This window comes from Bos indicus, chromosome X, assembly GCF_029378745.1.
Source record: "Bos indicus isolate NIAB-ARS_2022 breed Sahiwal x Tharparkar chromosome X, NIAB-ARS_B.indTharparkar_mat_pri_1.0, whole genome shotgun sequence".
NCBI lineage: Eukaryota > Metazoa > Chordata > Mammalia > Artiodactyla > Bovidae > Bos > Bos indicus.
Window position 1 is genome coordinate 118791696 of NC_091789.1, and position 14908 is coordinate 118806603.

Here is a 14908-nt window from a genome sequence, read left to right on the forward strand (position 1 = left end):
AATGATATTTGTACTGATTTCATTATTCATCCATCTGAGTAATTTATAAGTGGTTTCAGTTCTGGTCTATGAGATTTTTTGAACCTAGTTAGCATTGAAATATTCATTTCTTGCTTATTTTGTGTGTGTGGATATCTGTGTGTGTGTATGTATTCTCCACAAATACACATCTGCATACAGACTACTGTTCAAACTATTCTGATTAAAGATCCGTTATATTCTGAGTATATTTTTCCTGCGAGTTTCCAATTGTAACCAAACTTAAATTTATGGAAGTGATTGGAGTCAGTATTGGATTTATTTTTATTAATCTCATTCTAATGGAGATGTTACAAGGAAGAAAAATTATGATACATAGAAATGCATCTTAGAAGTCAAATCATTGCCTTGCTATTAAGAGAGCATTTTATTTTTTCTCAGAGAGCCAAAGAAGAGGCCCAGCAAAAAGAAGCAAAAGTGCAGCTCCTCACTGAGTCCGTGAACAGTGTCATAGCTCAAGCTCCACCTGCAGCACAAGAGGCCTTAAGAAAGGAACTGGACACTCTGACCACCAACTACCAGTGGCTCTGCACCAGGCTGAATGGAAAATGCAAGACGTTAGAAGTCAGTCACTTTTCTTGACCTTTATCAATTACTACATGCTAACTTATGGTTGTATGTGAAATTCTTAATCTTATAATGATTAAGAACATGAACTCTAGTTTAAGGACTACTTAGGCTCAAATTCCTCCGTCAGGCTAACTTACAAATTAGCTACTGGGGGCCATTTGCTTAACGTTTATAATCCTATTTCCTATCTGTAAAAAGGACTTAAAAATCAAAGGATGTTGAGAAAATTAAATTAACTGTTATTCTGTTTAAAGTACAGAGGGAGGCTGAAGAGGGAAAGGTTATATGTGTGTGTGTGTGTGTGTGTGTGTGTATGTTTATATAACTATGACTGGTTTGCATTGCTGTATGGCAGAAACCAACAGAACGTTGTAAAGCAATTATCTTCCAATTAAAAGGGGAAAAAAAGTATTTAGCCTAGCACTCAATAAATGTGAGCTGCTCCCTGTCTAGATCTTTTTATTATGACAATTATTAGATCACAAAATCCCATGAAAAAGTTTTCTCAAGATTTATATTGGGTTTGCCAAGAAGTTCATTTGGGTTTTTCTATAAGCTATAATGGATGTACCCAAATGAACTTTTTAGCAAGCCAATAGAAACTGGTGTCTCAATTGATTACCAACCATGTAACTGTATCAAAAACAATCTATGATTCTCCCTCTGAAAGTATTGTTTACTAACAATGGGTATATTGCCAAGTAGCAGAAAACTTAACCTGCTATCAAATGCTGATGCTACCAGATACAACAGACTAGTTGGGCTTTAAATGCTTCCCTGGTAGCTCAGTCAGTAAAGAATCTGCCTGCAGTGCGGGAGACCTGGGTTTGATTCCTGGGTTGGGAAGATCCCCTGGAGAAGGAAATGGCAACCCACTCCAGTATTCTTGCCTGGAAAATCCCGTGGACAGAGGAACCTGGCAGGTTTCAATACATGGGTCACAAGAGTCAGACATGACTGAGCGACTAAACCACCACCAATAGAAACTGGTCTCCCTTTTTTTTTTTTTTTTCATATATTTGAATGTTCATAAAGCTGTATAAGTATCTCATCAGGGAGATTTTCTGGGGAGACAGTTTATCTTATTATAATTGTCTTTATTGTTTGCTATGCCCTACAGAATTCTTTACAAGACATTGTCTACCTAGCATTTTGGGGGCATTTTACATAATATTTATTATCATAAGCCCTGCTTTATCTTTTCCACATCCCTTAGTCCTTAGGTTATGATTCTCTGAATATGCCTGCTACGTAATTCAAGTGTCTCAGTTGATTACCATGTAACTGTATCAAAAACAAGCTATGATTCTCCCTGTGAAAGTATTGTTTACTAATAGTGGGTAGAGTGCCAAGGAGCACAAAACTTAACCTACTATCAAATGCTGATGCTACCAGATACAGCAACTAGTTGGGCTTTAAACTAAGCCAACTTCTGCACAAACTGAATCATCTTTGTGCATATTATTGATAAAGAATCCAGGTATACCTTATTTTTGAAAAACATGATTGTTTATGGAGCTTTTTTATATTTAGAGACCAGATACAAGTCATGGGCTTCCCAGGTGGCTCAGTGGTAAAGAATCTGCCTGCCAATTCTGGTGACAGGGGTTTGATCCCTGGGTTGTAAGATCCCCTGGAGAAGGAAATGGCAACCCACTCCAGTATTCTTGCCTGGGAAATCCCATGGACAGAGGAACCTTGCAGGCTAGAGTCCATAGGGTCACAAAAGAGTTGGACACAACTTAGCCACTAAACAACAGCAATAAGTTATACCTGTAGAGTTGCTGTTTTTCACTTGCTAAGTCTTGTCTGACTGTTTATGACTCCATGTACTGCAGCACACCAGGCTTCCCTGTCCTTCACCATCTCCCGGAGCAAACTCATGTCCATTGAGTCAGTGATGCCATCCAACCATCTCATCCTTTGTCGTCCTTTTCCCGTCCTGTCTTCAGTATTTCCCAGCATCAGGGTCTTTTCCACTGAGTCAGCTCTTCGCATCAGGTAGCCAAAGTACTGGAGCTTCAACATCAGTCCTTCCAGTGAATATTCAGGGTATACTTTCAGGGATCATTTCTATAGTTCATTACTAGAGAAGTTCCTCTTAACGTGTAGAACACCAGTAGAGTAGACCTTTAAAAATATTAAAAAAATATCTTTTGCTCTGTACTCAAGATTTCCAATATTACAACTCCCAGGTTTCTCCATTATCAGTTCTACTTCCTTCTTCATTTATCAGTCCTTGTTCATTTTTTATCCAATTTACTCCTCATACACTTGACTAGTGCCTTAATAGTTTCCAGGAACTATTATAGCTGCTGAGGATATAAAGGAAAATCTCTTCAATTCATGCTATGTCAGTGCTACAGAAAATAAAGAATGGGAGGGGAAAAGATGACACTGATAGTTTCCAGGAAATCAGAACTGATTCACTATTTGGTTATATGAGAGAAGGGCTTTTTTCTAGGAAGTTGCTTTCGGATAGTAGTCAAATAAAACATTTTAATATTATTTTCTTAAGTTCTTAGTTTCCTTACATCTTCATTGTTCTTTGCTTTGTATTATTCAAGTTGTTCACTTAAAAATATGCTACTCCTCCATGAATCTGTTTTGGGGTATGGTTTCCAAAGAAATATTTTATTTTTGTATTAAGAACAATGTTTTCAAGATTTTTTAATGAATTATCCTCTAATTTCTCATCTGTAATGACACTTCTAAAGTTTCTTCTTTGTATTAAAGTTATCAAATTATTTAGCCTGTCTTTATTCCTTCTCCAGTAGTTTGGAATACATATACTATTGATTTTATTTTAATGGGACCCTTAATTATTATCTTGAATACCTTGATCACAGTATCCACCAGTAATAAAGATTTCTGTGCACCTCTCTAACAATGATATGGCAGAACCACTAGAATCATTTAACTCTGAATTGACTTCCCATCTTCCATATTATTGTTGTACCTCATTTCTTATTCCCCTAAATTATCAGTGTCATTGCCACTGTGCTTTTGAAATTATTATTTGTTTAAATTTGCCACCACTATTTTACCAATTTCTGTGATACTTTTTCCTTTTTTGTATATTTCTTTTGCTTCTGCTCTTTCATTGAGTGTGATTAGCAAGTGCTCTCAGATTTTATATGACTAAAAATATCTTTTTGCCCCCTAAGTGTTGAGAAATAGCCTAGCTGAGCATATAATTATACTCAGAGAGTTATTTTTTACAACCCTGAAAAATGTTATTCTATTTTCTTCTGAAATGTCTTGCTGTCAAGAAATCTGCTGCCAAATTATTATTTATTTTCAGTTTTCTTTGGTATGTTTTCATTTTCTCTTTGTCTTTGATGCTTTGCAGTTTTAGTCTATTTTTCTATGTATAATTTGCTTTCATTTTATCACACAGTGATATTTATAAGAACAGAAAGATTATTTCTCTTTTTGGTGGTTTCCAAAAGTTTTGGAGAGAGATTTTCTTTCTCCCAGTCTCTCCATTCCTTCCTAGGAGAACCTTTATTAGATCTATTAAGAATCGCCCCATCCTGTATTCTGATTCTTGATTTCTCTTTAATATTTTCTGTATTTCTATAATTTCTTTGGTTCTGGGTAATTTTCTAAAATCTGTCTTCCAGTTCTCAAATTCTCTCTTCAACTGCCTAAGGCATAACTTAATCTTTGATATATAAATATATTCATCTCTATCTGTATACATATCTATCTGTGTGTGTGTGTGTGTATTTTTTTCCAAGGGCCATATTTTCCATTTCTCAAGGTTTTACTTACTTGTTTGGCAAATCTTCTTTTCTACCATCTTCAGCTTTTGTGTAATTATCTCTGTTTTTTCCTTGAAATGATTTAAGCAATATATTTGGTTGAGAAGCCTCAACTTAATGAGTATTAAGCATGAAACAGTTTTGTTAGTCCTATAACTAAAACCAACCAGGTTAAACTCCATTTAGGCCTATAGTTTGCTTTTTAAACAGCATTTCAGTCTGATACCATCTGTTTTCATTTACTTTTAGTTATTAAAATTTAGTCTGATAAATTTTTATCTCATACTTTATTAAAATCTTCCAACAATTTAATCCTGTGGATTCAGTAATTTATACACAGGTGAAGTGAGAAAAAAAAAATGAGCTTACAGTTCCTTTATCTCAATTTCTGGATAATAATCTTCTAATTTTGGTATATGGGAGGATAAGGAAGGAAAAATGCACCCTTTATCTGGTCTTCTTTTCTTGGCTGGGTGCAATTGCTATTAACATTTTGTTAATGCCCACACACATCTGTGATGATGTGTCTGTTTTCACCAGACTCTATAGGGTATCACTACTGATCTGGCTTGTTCTCTATAGTCTTGTGTTCTGATGGAGAGCCCAGTTGGCCTTGTTCATATGAACTTTGAACCTGAAAAAATATTTCCTGAGCACACATGATAACCTTGGAGACTTCAACAGGAATTTCAAGCTGACTCTTGCCAGTAGCCTTATAATACAGAGAAAGTTAAACCATTTTTACTCAGGCTTTTGTGATATCCTGGAATCTTACCCACTACCTCCTAAACCAGCCTGTGGGCACTGGCAGGTCCCATATTGCATAACTCTTAGGAATGAGGAACGTGAAAGATTTGTCCTTGATTCCTTTTTGTCCATACCAGCAGTTCAATAGGGCATACATGTCAGCCATTGCCTTCTGAATATTCACACACACTTGAAGAACAGTGCTCTTTTATGTCTTGGAAAGGGACCAGATGAGTTTCTAAACGTCCTCATAAAAAGGCAAAAAAGAATTGCCTAACTTTTCATATTCACCTCTTTTTTTTTTGTTCCCACAGTCCCTGCCCATTAGAGCCCTCTCTCTCTGTCTAATGGGAGCTTGTAGAAACATCTAGCAAAAGTTTTGTGAACGTGGAATGTTCTTAAGTATGAATTCTGGTTGTTAGTCTCAAGAAAAGTAGATCCTACTGGCAAATTTTATCACCAAGCTAAACTTCTTAAATGTAAAATTCTTTGAATGAATCTATTATCCCTTATCACAATGGATGGGTTCTACTATTTGTTACATCTAAAATAGTGAGTTTTATCATGTGATTTGTAATTTTGTGTTTGTGAGCTCATCTATAATAGGAATTGTAGTTTACTGGAAGTTCCTTCTGTGCTAGGCTATTGGAGAATCCTTAAGAGTCTTCTGTTCGTCTCTACCACAGTGTGAGAGATGTTGTGTTCTATCCTCATGTGTTATATAAACTTGGGTTTCACTTTCTTAGTGTGAATACTCATTTTCCAATCAAAATCCAAAGGATTCTCAGCTTTCTTGCTAATTTCTTACACCCCAATGGATGGGGATTTTTTAGTTCTTGTTTCCAGGATAGGTGACACCCAGCTTTATGCTTTTCATCTCTCTGGAATGCATGAGACCAGTATGTCTTTTCCCATAGGAAATTTGTTTTGAATACCCCAGCTCTTATGTTCGGATATGGCAGTATTTTTGTTACACTTAGTTTCCCAATATTTACTGTTTATACTACCTGAGGACTTTTCATACTTCTCTTATAAATCAGCTGTGAATTTGAAATACATTTTAAATACTGTTTCTAGAGGAGCTTGGTGGGCTATAGTCCATGGGATCCCAGAGTCAGACACAAGTGAAGCAAGTTAGCACACACGCATCATTTTAATATGACCAAAGCAGGTCGTGGGAAGGGATTACCAAATCACCTCCATTTACCATTTTTAATGGAAGTCTCTTTTTTCTCTTGTACTTTTTTCAAAGCCACTTTGACTTTGGTGATTTCAAAGTAATGTTAAGTTCCAAATTGTTAAGCTTAACAATTATTCTAAGTGGCTTTTAGCTCCAATTCAGGCTGCAAGACTATATTTTATTTTGCAGAGGTGACCTGAAAAGTCAGTACATTTAGCTTCTCCAGCTGTGCCCTTCAGATGCATTCAGGACACAAGAGGCCATCTATCCTGATGGTTAAATCAGCAAGGTAGTTCATTATCTCAATCTGCAACAAAGTTAATAAGACACATTACCAATCGCATCTCCTTATCTTCAAAGCTCTAAAGTACACTTGGGTATTTAACGGGATATTTATATTTTCCCACTGGGATATTTGCCCAGAAGGAAGATAGTCTGTAGTCCAGCAGGAGCTGGAAGTGACCCAGATTTAAGATTTCTATCACTTTTTAAAGCAAAATACTTAATTACACTTTCTGTGATAAACTGTACATGAATTACCAGGCAAGAATTGGTAGGCTCAGAGACAGTGTTCTCCATCATTTTCAAGGGCTGTGAGAAAAAGTGAAAATATGGGAAATCTGATAGAATTTTTAGTTTCTCTTAGGATAAAATGTCCTTCCTATATTTATTTTTGGTGATGGCAAAGGGGTAGCAGGGCAGGTGGTAGTGATTGCAGTGGTAGATTTATACATTTGCCCAGTATTTACAATAACAAGGCTAATGGAAAATGACTGTTAAAATATTCTTTTTATCTAATGCATCTTCCTACTTTCTACCAGCAGACATAACCTTAATCCAGAAAATGGTCTTTATTAAAAAGGGTTTTATCACACACATGTGGATGCCTCAACAATATACTACTCAAATTTGCTTGTTTTGAGGGTTATAGAAAGTGGTAACCTGTAATATATTGTTTACTAGGGCTTACTTTTTTGCCCAACATTTTTGTGTCTGGGCCTCATCTATAAGGTTCTCCTTGAAGTTTTCATTTTCACTTTTATATTCTCTGTGCAAGTATGATACATGGAACAACAGACTGGTTCCAAATAGGAAAAGGAGTACTTCCAGGCTATATATTGTCACCCTGCTTATTTAACTTATACGCAGAGTACATCATGAGAAATGCTGGGCTGGAAAAAGCACAAGCTGGAATCAAGATTGCTGGGAGAAATGTCAATAACCTCAGATATGCAGATGGCACCACCCTTATGGCAGAAAGTGAAGAAGAACTAAAGAGCCTCTTAATGAAAGTAAAAGAGGAGAGTGAAAAAGTTGGCTTAAAGCTCAACATTCAGAAAACCAAGATTGTGGCATCTGGTTCCATCACTTTATGGCAAATAGATGGGGAAACAGTGGAAACAGTGTCAGACTTTATTTTTGGGGGCTGCGAAATCACTGCAGATGGTGATTGCAGCCATGAAATTAAAAGATGCTTACTCCTTGGAAGGAAAGTTATGACCAACCTAGATAGCATGTTAAGAAGCAGAGGCATTACTTTGTCAACAAAGGTCCATCTAGTCAGTTCAATTCAGTTCAGTCGCTCAGTCGTGTCCGACTCTTTGCGACCCCATGAATCGCAGCATGCTATGGTTTTTCCAGCGGTTAATGTATGGATTTGAGAGTTGAACTGTGAAGAAAGCTGAACGCCGAAGAATTGATGCTTTTGAACTGTGGTGTTGGGGAAGACCCTTGAGAGTCCCTTGGACTGCAAGGAGATCCAACCAGTCTATTCTAAAGGAGATCAGTCCTGGATGTTCATTGGAAGGACTGATGCTAAAGCTGAAACTCCAATACTTTGGCCACCTCATGGGAAGAGTTGACTCATTGGAAAAGACTCTGATGCTGGGAGGGATTGGGGGCAGGAGGAGAAGGGGACGACAGAGGATGAGATGGCTGGATGGCATCACCAACTCGATGGACATGAGTTTGAGTAAACTCCGGGAGTTGGTGATGGACAGGGAGGCCTGGCGTGCTGGGATTCATGGGGTTGCAAAGAGTTGGACATGACTTAGTGACTGAACTGAACTGAAGTATGATATGGTATATGTATACATTATTTTGTCACTGGACATTAAGGCTCTTTTCCTCATTTTTAATTTTTGGTTATTACAAAAATACTGAAGTGGATGTTCTTGTAACTGTCTTTGTTTTCCATGCAAACCAGTTTCTCTGAAGATATGTATCAAAAAGTGGAGTTGTTGAGTTGCTACGTATGTGAATATTTACCTTACTGGGAATGATAAATTGTTTTCCAAAATGGCCATTCTACTATACATACCCACCAGCAATAAATCCAAATTTGTGTTAATCTCCTCTCACAATTGAATTGGTCAAATTAAGCATGTGTTAATCAAAATAATAAATATTTCATTGTAATACTGATATATATAGTCTCCTGGTTACTAATGAGTCTGAACATATTAGTAAATATTTATCATACACATGTATCTTTTTCTTTCAAATACTGGTTTAGGATTTTATTTCAAATTTCTATTAGGTTATTTGTTCATTTTTTAACTGACTTGGTGTTCTTTTTGTATTACTCATCTATTACTAATTTTGCAATTGTTTTCTTCAAGTTGAGACTTTTTCAATTTTTTCCTTGTGTATTGATGAATAGAAAGTTTTAATTCTAGTGTTATTAAGTTTATTTATCTATTTCTTATGGTCAGCTTTTTAAAAAATGTCTTAGATACACTTCCCCATCACAAGGTCAAAAAATATTCTTTTATATTTTCTGGTAGCAGTCTTAAAATTTTGCTTTTTCATGTATGACTCTTTTTGAATATTATTTTTTTTACTGTATATCAAGAGTCATTTAAAAATACTAATATCCTTGAGATAGTTTGCATCTATATTTCTATAATATACCATTAGGAAATAATTTGAAATAGGGATGGTCGTGATGGACCATTCATGATGATGGTCAACACATATATATAATAGCTAACAAAACTAAAAGTAGTCTACCTTTACAGTAAGTGTTGATTTTTAAGGAAACCAAACTATAGCCACTTAAGTAAAACATTGCATTTTTATTTAGACTATATCTTCTTAGTAATATGGAAAAAATTATAACATATAATGTTAAAAAGACACTATAGTTAAATCTGTACTTTTAACTATCTAGGTGTTTATATATGATGAAATTTAGAGGAGGTCAGAGAAAGTGGTAGTAGCTGATCTGTTGTGATGTTAGGTTTATATGTGCAATTCTATGCATGCTCTTATTTTTGTATTTCCCAGTCTGTAATGTTGGTGATTTTTTCATTTAAAAAAGTAAATCACTGAATCTTGAATTTATTCATGTAATACAATTTTTCCTTAATGATTTGTAATTATAAATGTATTAGATGCTCAAAATGACTAGCTGCATTTTCAATGATCTACTGCAAAGGAGAGATGAAAGGTGTAAAATAGGTTTTATTTTTAGAAGTTTTAAAAATGCAAATACCAGAGTCACACATTCACTTTGCTATCAAAACATTTCATCCATGATCTTCATTTCTTTCACAGGAGGTTTGGGCATGTTGGCATGAGTTATTGTCATACTTGGAAAAGGCAAATAAGTGGCTAAATGAAGTAGAATTGAAGCTTAAGACTACTGAAAATATTCCTGGTGGAGCTGAGGAAATCTCCGAGGTGCTCAGTGTAAGTAGTGAATTAATATAATTATGATAATTGATATGCATTATTGAAAGATGTCAAGAACCAAATACGAAATAAACTCAAAGAAAACCACACAAATATGAGAGTTGCTATGCCTTCCCCAGCCCTAGCACTTGGGATAAAACCTTTGATTCCACTATGAACCTTCCAGTCTAAAGGTTTTAAAGAGGATTTAAATAACCTCTTACAAAGGACATTTGCCTTTTGCTATATCACTAAGTTCTATGTTGACATTTTGTTTTACCTATTTAAATCTACTACAGACCTGCAGATACAGTTTGAATGCACAATTTTGCTCCATTGGAATAGAGCTAAACAGGATAATAATGTAAAAGATTTCCACTTTAACAGCTACCATCATTGAATTGGAGCATAATTTTACATTATTTAAAAATCATAAATTTATAACTTTCAGAATGTTTCAAGGTATGAAATAGGCATGCTTTGTTATTGGGAATGTATCTTTAAAATGTTCATACCTTTTAGTTATATATAGAATATTAGTACATTTTCAGATTTTCCTTTGGAGGTCTTTAAGAAGTAAAATTTAAAGGAGTTTGCATGTATAAACTTTGATTTATGTGAATTTCTGACAGTCATTCATGTCCTATCCATTTTATTGTGCTTTTGGATAATCCTTTATATGTAATGAATATGTAGTTTTTTTTTTTTTTTTTTTGTGGGAATAAAACAATGGCAAATTCTGGAATTTATTGGGATTGAATATGTAGTTTTAGTCTATTAATACATACTGTGTATAAAGCCATTTGTGGTGCAGCCCCTTTGTAAACCCGCTAAAACAAGGTACATAAATAAAATGTTAAGAAAATGTAAAATGGTTTTGACTGAGTAGAATTGGAATCCTATACATTGCAGCATAAACCTGGGCATGATTATATCCAACTTCATTTTCTCAAGAGAATTGTAAAACTTTGAGGTATCAAAAAATAATGAGACAGGACCCGGTCTCAAACAGACTATAGACAGACTTTGTCCGTCTTATTCAGAGATGTTCAATGACCAAACATTGATTCATCTTCCAAAAGAAATGAGACAAAATTGCAAACTTACACATTAGTGAAAGAGTCACGGCCAGAACAAAAGATGTGATCATGCACTTATCATACCAAATCAACAGATAGAAGCACCTCATCCTTGTTCTTATTGCCTCCCAGTCCAAAGATGGCTATTTTACCTCTAATCCATGTATGTGAAAAAGCGTGAAGGGCAAAGGGATTTCTTCCAAAGATATTGTGACTTTTTTTTTAATGTAGGAAGGGAAATTCTGCTCTTGAATGTCTACATTGTCAGAATCATGTCATTTGGCCATCACTAACTGTGAGAGAAGTTGGGAAATTGAGTGTCTTATCCTCCAGGTTTTAGAGTAGAATTTCAGAGAAGCAGGTGGACATGAATCACTTCTTCTGTACCCTATTCTATAGTCCTGCCACAAGCCCTTGAAAATTCACATGGAGCAGCATGATAGTTTTAAAGTAACAATTATCTTTCAGGTTTGTTATCCCAGTTGAATATTGGTTTAGGTTGCTTATAACTTAATTATATGTAAATCAGAAGATGCTGAGCATTTTGGATTAATTCAGTGAATTTAGAAAAAGAAGAGATGTAGTAATTATTGCAAATTTATTTCAGTCACTTGAAAATTTGATGCAACATTCAGAAGATAACCCGAATCAGATTCGCATATTGGCACAGACCCTAACAGATGGCGGAGTCATGGATGAACTGATCAATGAAGAACTCGAGACATTTAATTCTCGTTGGAGAGAACTACATGAAGAGGTATGGCAGGCAAAGTGAAAAAAAAAATCTGAAAATTAATTTGCATAAATGTCTAGCAAATACCTTTATGCCTCTTAGGCAAATGAGGAATACTTTAGATATTAGTTCAGCTTCCAGGTTGTAGAAACTATTAAGTGCTAGATATGGCTGAAATAGTTACACTTGTGTTATATCAATTTATCTTACAAAACCTTTATAAACTATGGATTTTAATAGGAATCCTGAAAGAGACCAGGTATAGTAACATGCTCAGATCTTCACATGAGTAAATAGTTAATCTGGTGTTCAAAATCAGATCTTATCTGACCACAGTTCTTTTTCCTTCTGCAAGATTAACCAATATGTATAGGCATCATCACCCATCTCTTTCTCGCTCTTCAAACATGTGCACACATGTTTGTTATGTCCATATGTATCTGTTAATAATACAGGTGATTTTATTAGTAACCAAGATACTGGATATTGTTTATTCCCAAATAATATGAGTTTTTATTTATATATAACAGAAGGCTTTTCATATTTAAAATTAATGCACATGGTACGAGTTTTTCCAAATCAAAATTGAAAAAATAATAACATATTTCTCTGAATCAAACAATGTTTTGCATACACTCTCCTAAACCAGGAATAGATTATTTGTCAAAAAGGAAAAAACACCTCATAATGAAGTTTAGTTTCATATCCAATTGCTAAGTGCATTTATAATATGTGAGATGCTGTTTGAAGGTTTGATGATAAGAGAAAATTCCTCTGTTTCACTACTTATAGACATTGATTAATTAAGCAAAAGTGTATTGATTTTTTAGTGTGTTCTAAGATATAAAAACAAAATAATATCCTTATAGGATGCAAAATGTTGCATTAAAAGTGATTACAGAGGATTAGAGGACATAGAAAAGGACACAGATATATGTGGGTCAGCATTGGAAGGTATTTGGGGTAGCTTTCCTAGAGAAGATTGGTTGTAAACTACATTTTACAATTAGAATAGGAGACAGCCAAATAGGCAGTTATAGGAGGGCAATTACAGACAGGTGGCCACGAGCACATACAGAAAATTGGAAATATTCGGTTGTACTAGAACACACAATGCAAATGGGGGTGTGGCTGAAGGTGAGCCTGAACAAGCAGGCATCAGTGAAATTGCTCAGGGAGATCGACGCTTCCCAAAAAGTCTGGTCTCCAACCATGCACTTAACCATGCACTGAGGGAACCACTGAAGGGCTTAATATATGAGAGGGAAGGAGAAGAGAGGTGCCATCCTCATATTATGTAACTTCTGCGAAGACTATGGAGAGTAGAGTGGAGGTTAAGAGATAGGGAGACTGTAGGCAGACAGACCAAGTAAGAAGTGATATTTTAGCTCAGTTGAAGGCAAGGCCGATGGTGACATGTAGAAAAGAAAATGCAAATTCCAGGAAAGTATCTAGGTTTCTTCTGATTTAGGTGATGGATTATCTGGTGTTTTTCAGAAACAACTTTGAGAAAGTAAGGAAAAAAACTAGTTTGAAGGTAAAAGGTCATATGTCATGTTTTGCCCCCATTAAGCCAAGTATGCATGCTTCAGTTTGATAGTAACACGAAGCAAACCCTGAGTTGAGACCTTAGGTGCTGGTAGTTTATTTGGGAGGTGATACCAAGAAAGGCAAGTGAGCACATGGGGAGAATGGAGAATGAAAGTTTGGAAGGCTGATATAGGATGCTTTTATGAGTGAGTTTCCACTGTGAGTTACTGGGCTCAGTCCCACTGGGAGCTTTAAAGAAATCATGTAGCACACCAGTGTCACAGAGCACACTTAGAATTGTCCCACTGGGCTAATGGAAACTGGAACATTTATTCACCCATTTTCCTCCCTTTGTGTTGGAGGGTTGCCCTTGGGTGCATAAAATCCCAGTACTTCTGGGTTGCCTAGAGCCATAAAATTGAGAAATATGGGAGTTTAAGGTGGGAATCTAGCAGTGTGTGCACGTACTGGTCACCAAAGCTTCAGGTGAACTCAGAGATCTGAGATTAGCGTGTTATGTGGCAGAACAGCAACGAAATCTGTTGCAGTACTTATGGAGTACCCAGGTGGGGATTTTCCCTAATCCGTAAAAGAGAGATGCACAGTACTGGAGTTAAAGAGAGTGATTTAAACAAGTTGTAAAGATGGAAAACTTTTCAGGCTACATACTGATTAAAACTATAGAGTTCAGGAGATCACCCCAGATAAGCCAAGATTAAAAAAAAAAAAAAATAACAACATAGAATTTTGGAGTTACATCCACATCAAATTTTCAGCTGAGGAAACAGTGTTTACAAAGAAAAAAGAAATGATCAAAGAGTTAGGAGGAGACACAAGTTAAAATCGGGGTGTCTCATGTGTTTGTCAGCCATTTGTATGTCTTCTTTGGAGAAATGTCTATTTAGGTCTCCCGCCCATTTTTTTTTTTTTTATGGGAATACAATCTTCCAAATTTATTATCTGTTAGGCATTGATTTATCACATATGGCAGGAATTTAAACCAGATGTGTACTTCATGGAGGAGGCCATCCCATGACGGACAGGGGAGAGGAATGTGACCTCAGCGTAAAAGTAAAGAATCAGAACTTATAGGTGATTCAGAAGTTTCCTTTTAAGCTAGTCATATAATAGAATAAAAGCTCTCCAATCATCTTTTCAAATTAACTGCGACTTCACTTCTTAATCTGGAAGTTGTTGAAAGTTCTGGCTTTTGAAATGCAGTTATTTTCATTGAAATGCAATTATATTTGAAAAATATTTCAAAGATCTAAGATTTTCTGAGTAACTTTTACTTAATCTAAAGCAAAACATCCTTGAAAAATACAGCTCTGGTATGTAAATATGAATATTTACTGATCCCCATTGTCTCTTTTTCCATCTTGAATTTCAGATATCACATTTCAATAGCTAGAATTCAATAACACATCTTTGTCTGACATCTGCTTCCCGCCCATTTTTTGATTGGATAGTTTGTTTTCTGATATTGAGCTTCATGAGATGTCTGTATGTTTTAGAGATTAATCTTTTGTCATTTGTTTCATTTTCAAATGTTTTCTCCCATTCTGAGGGTTGTCTTTTTGTCTTGTTT

At 35.4% G+C, this 14908-nt stretch overlaps 1 protein-coding gene and 1 pseudogene across 9 annotated transcripts in view; both read left to right on the top strand.

Moving 5' to 3' along the window:
• DMD (dystrophin) overlaps positions 1-14908 on the top strand; it is a 2362639-nt gene that overhangs the window by 936425 nt on the left and 1411306 nt on the right. For all 9 annotated transcript variants that reach the window (XM_070783459.1, XM_070783466.1, XM_070783462.1 and 6 more), the window contains 3 exons: positions 421-603; positions 9862-9996; positions 11665-11814. In XM_070783459.1, the coding sequence (XP_070639560.1) occupies positions 421-603; positions 9862-9996; positions 11665-11814 (468 nt within the window). The remainder of the gene's footprint in view (positions 1-420; positions 604-9861; positions 9997-11664; positions 11815-14908) is intronic.
• Positions 2658-2774, top strand: LOC139181833 (small nucleolar RNA U3; annotated as a pseudogene).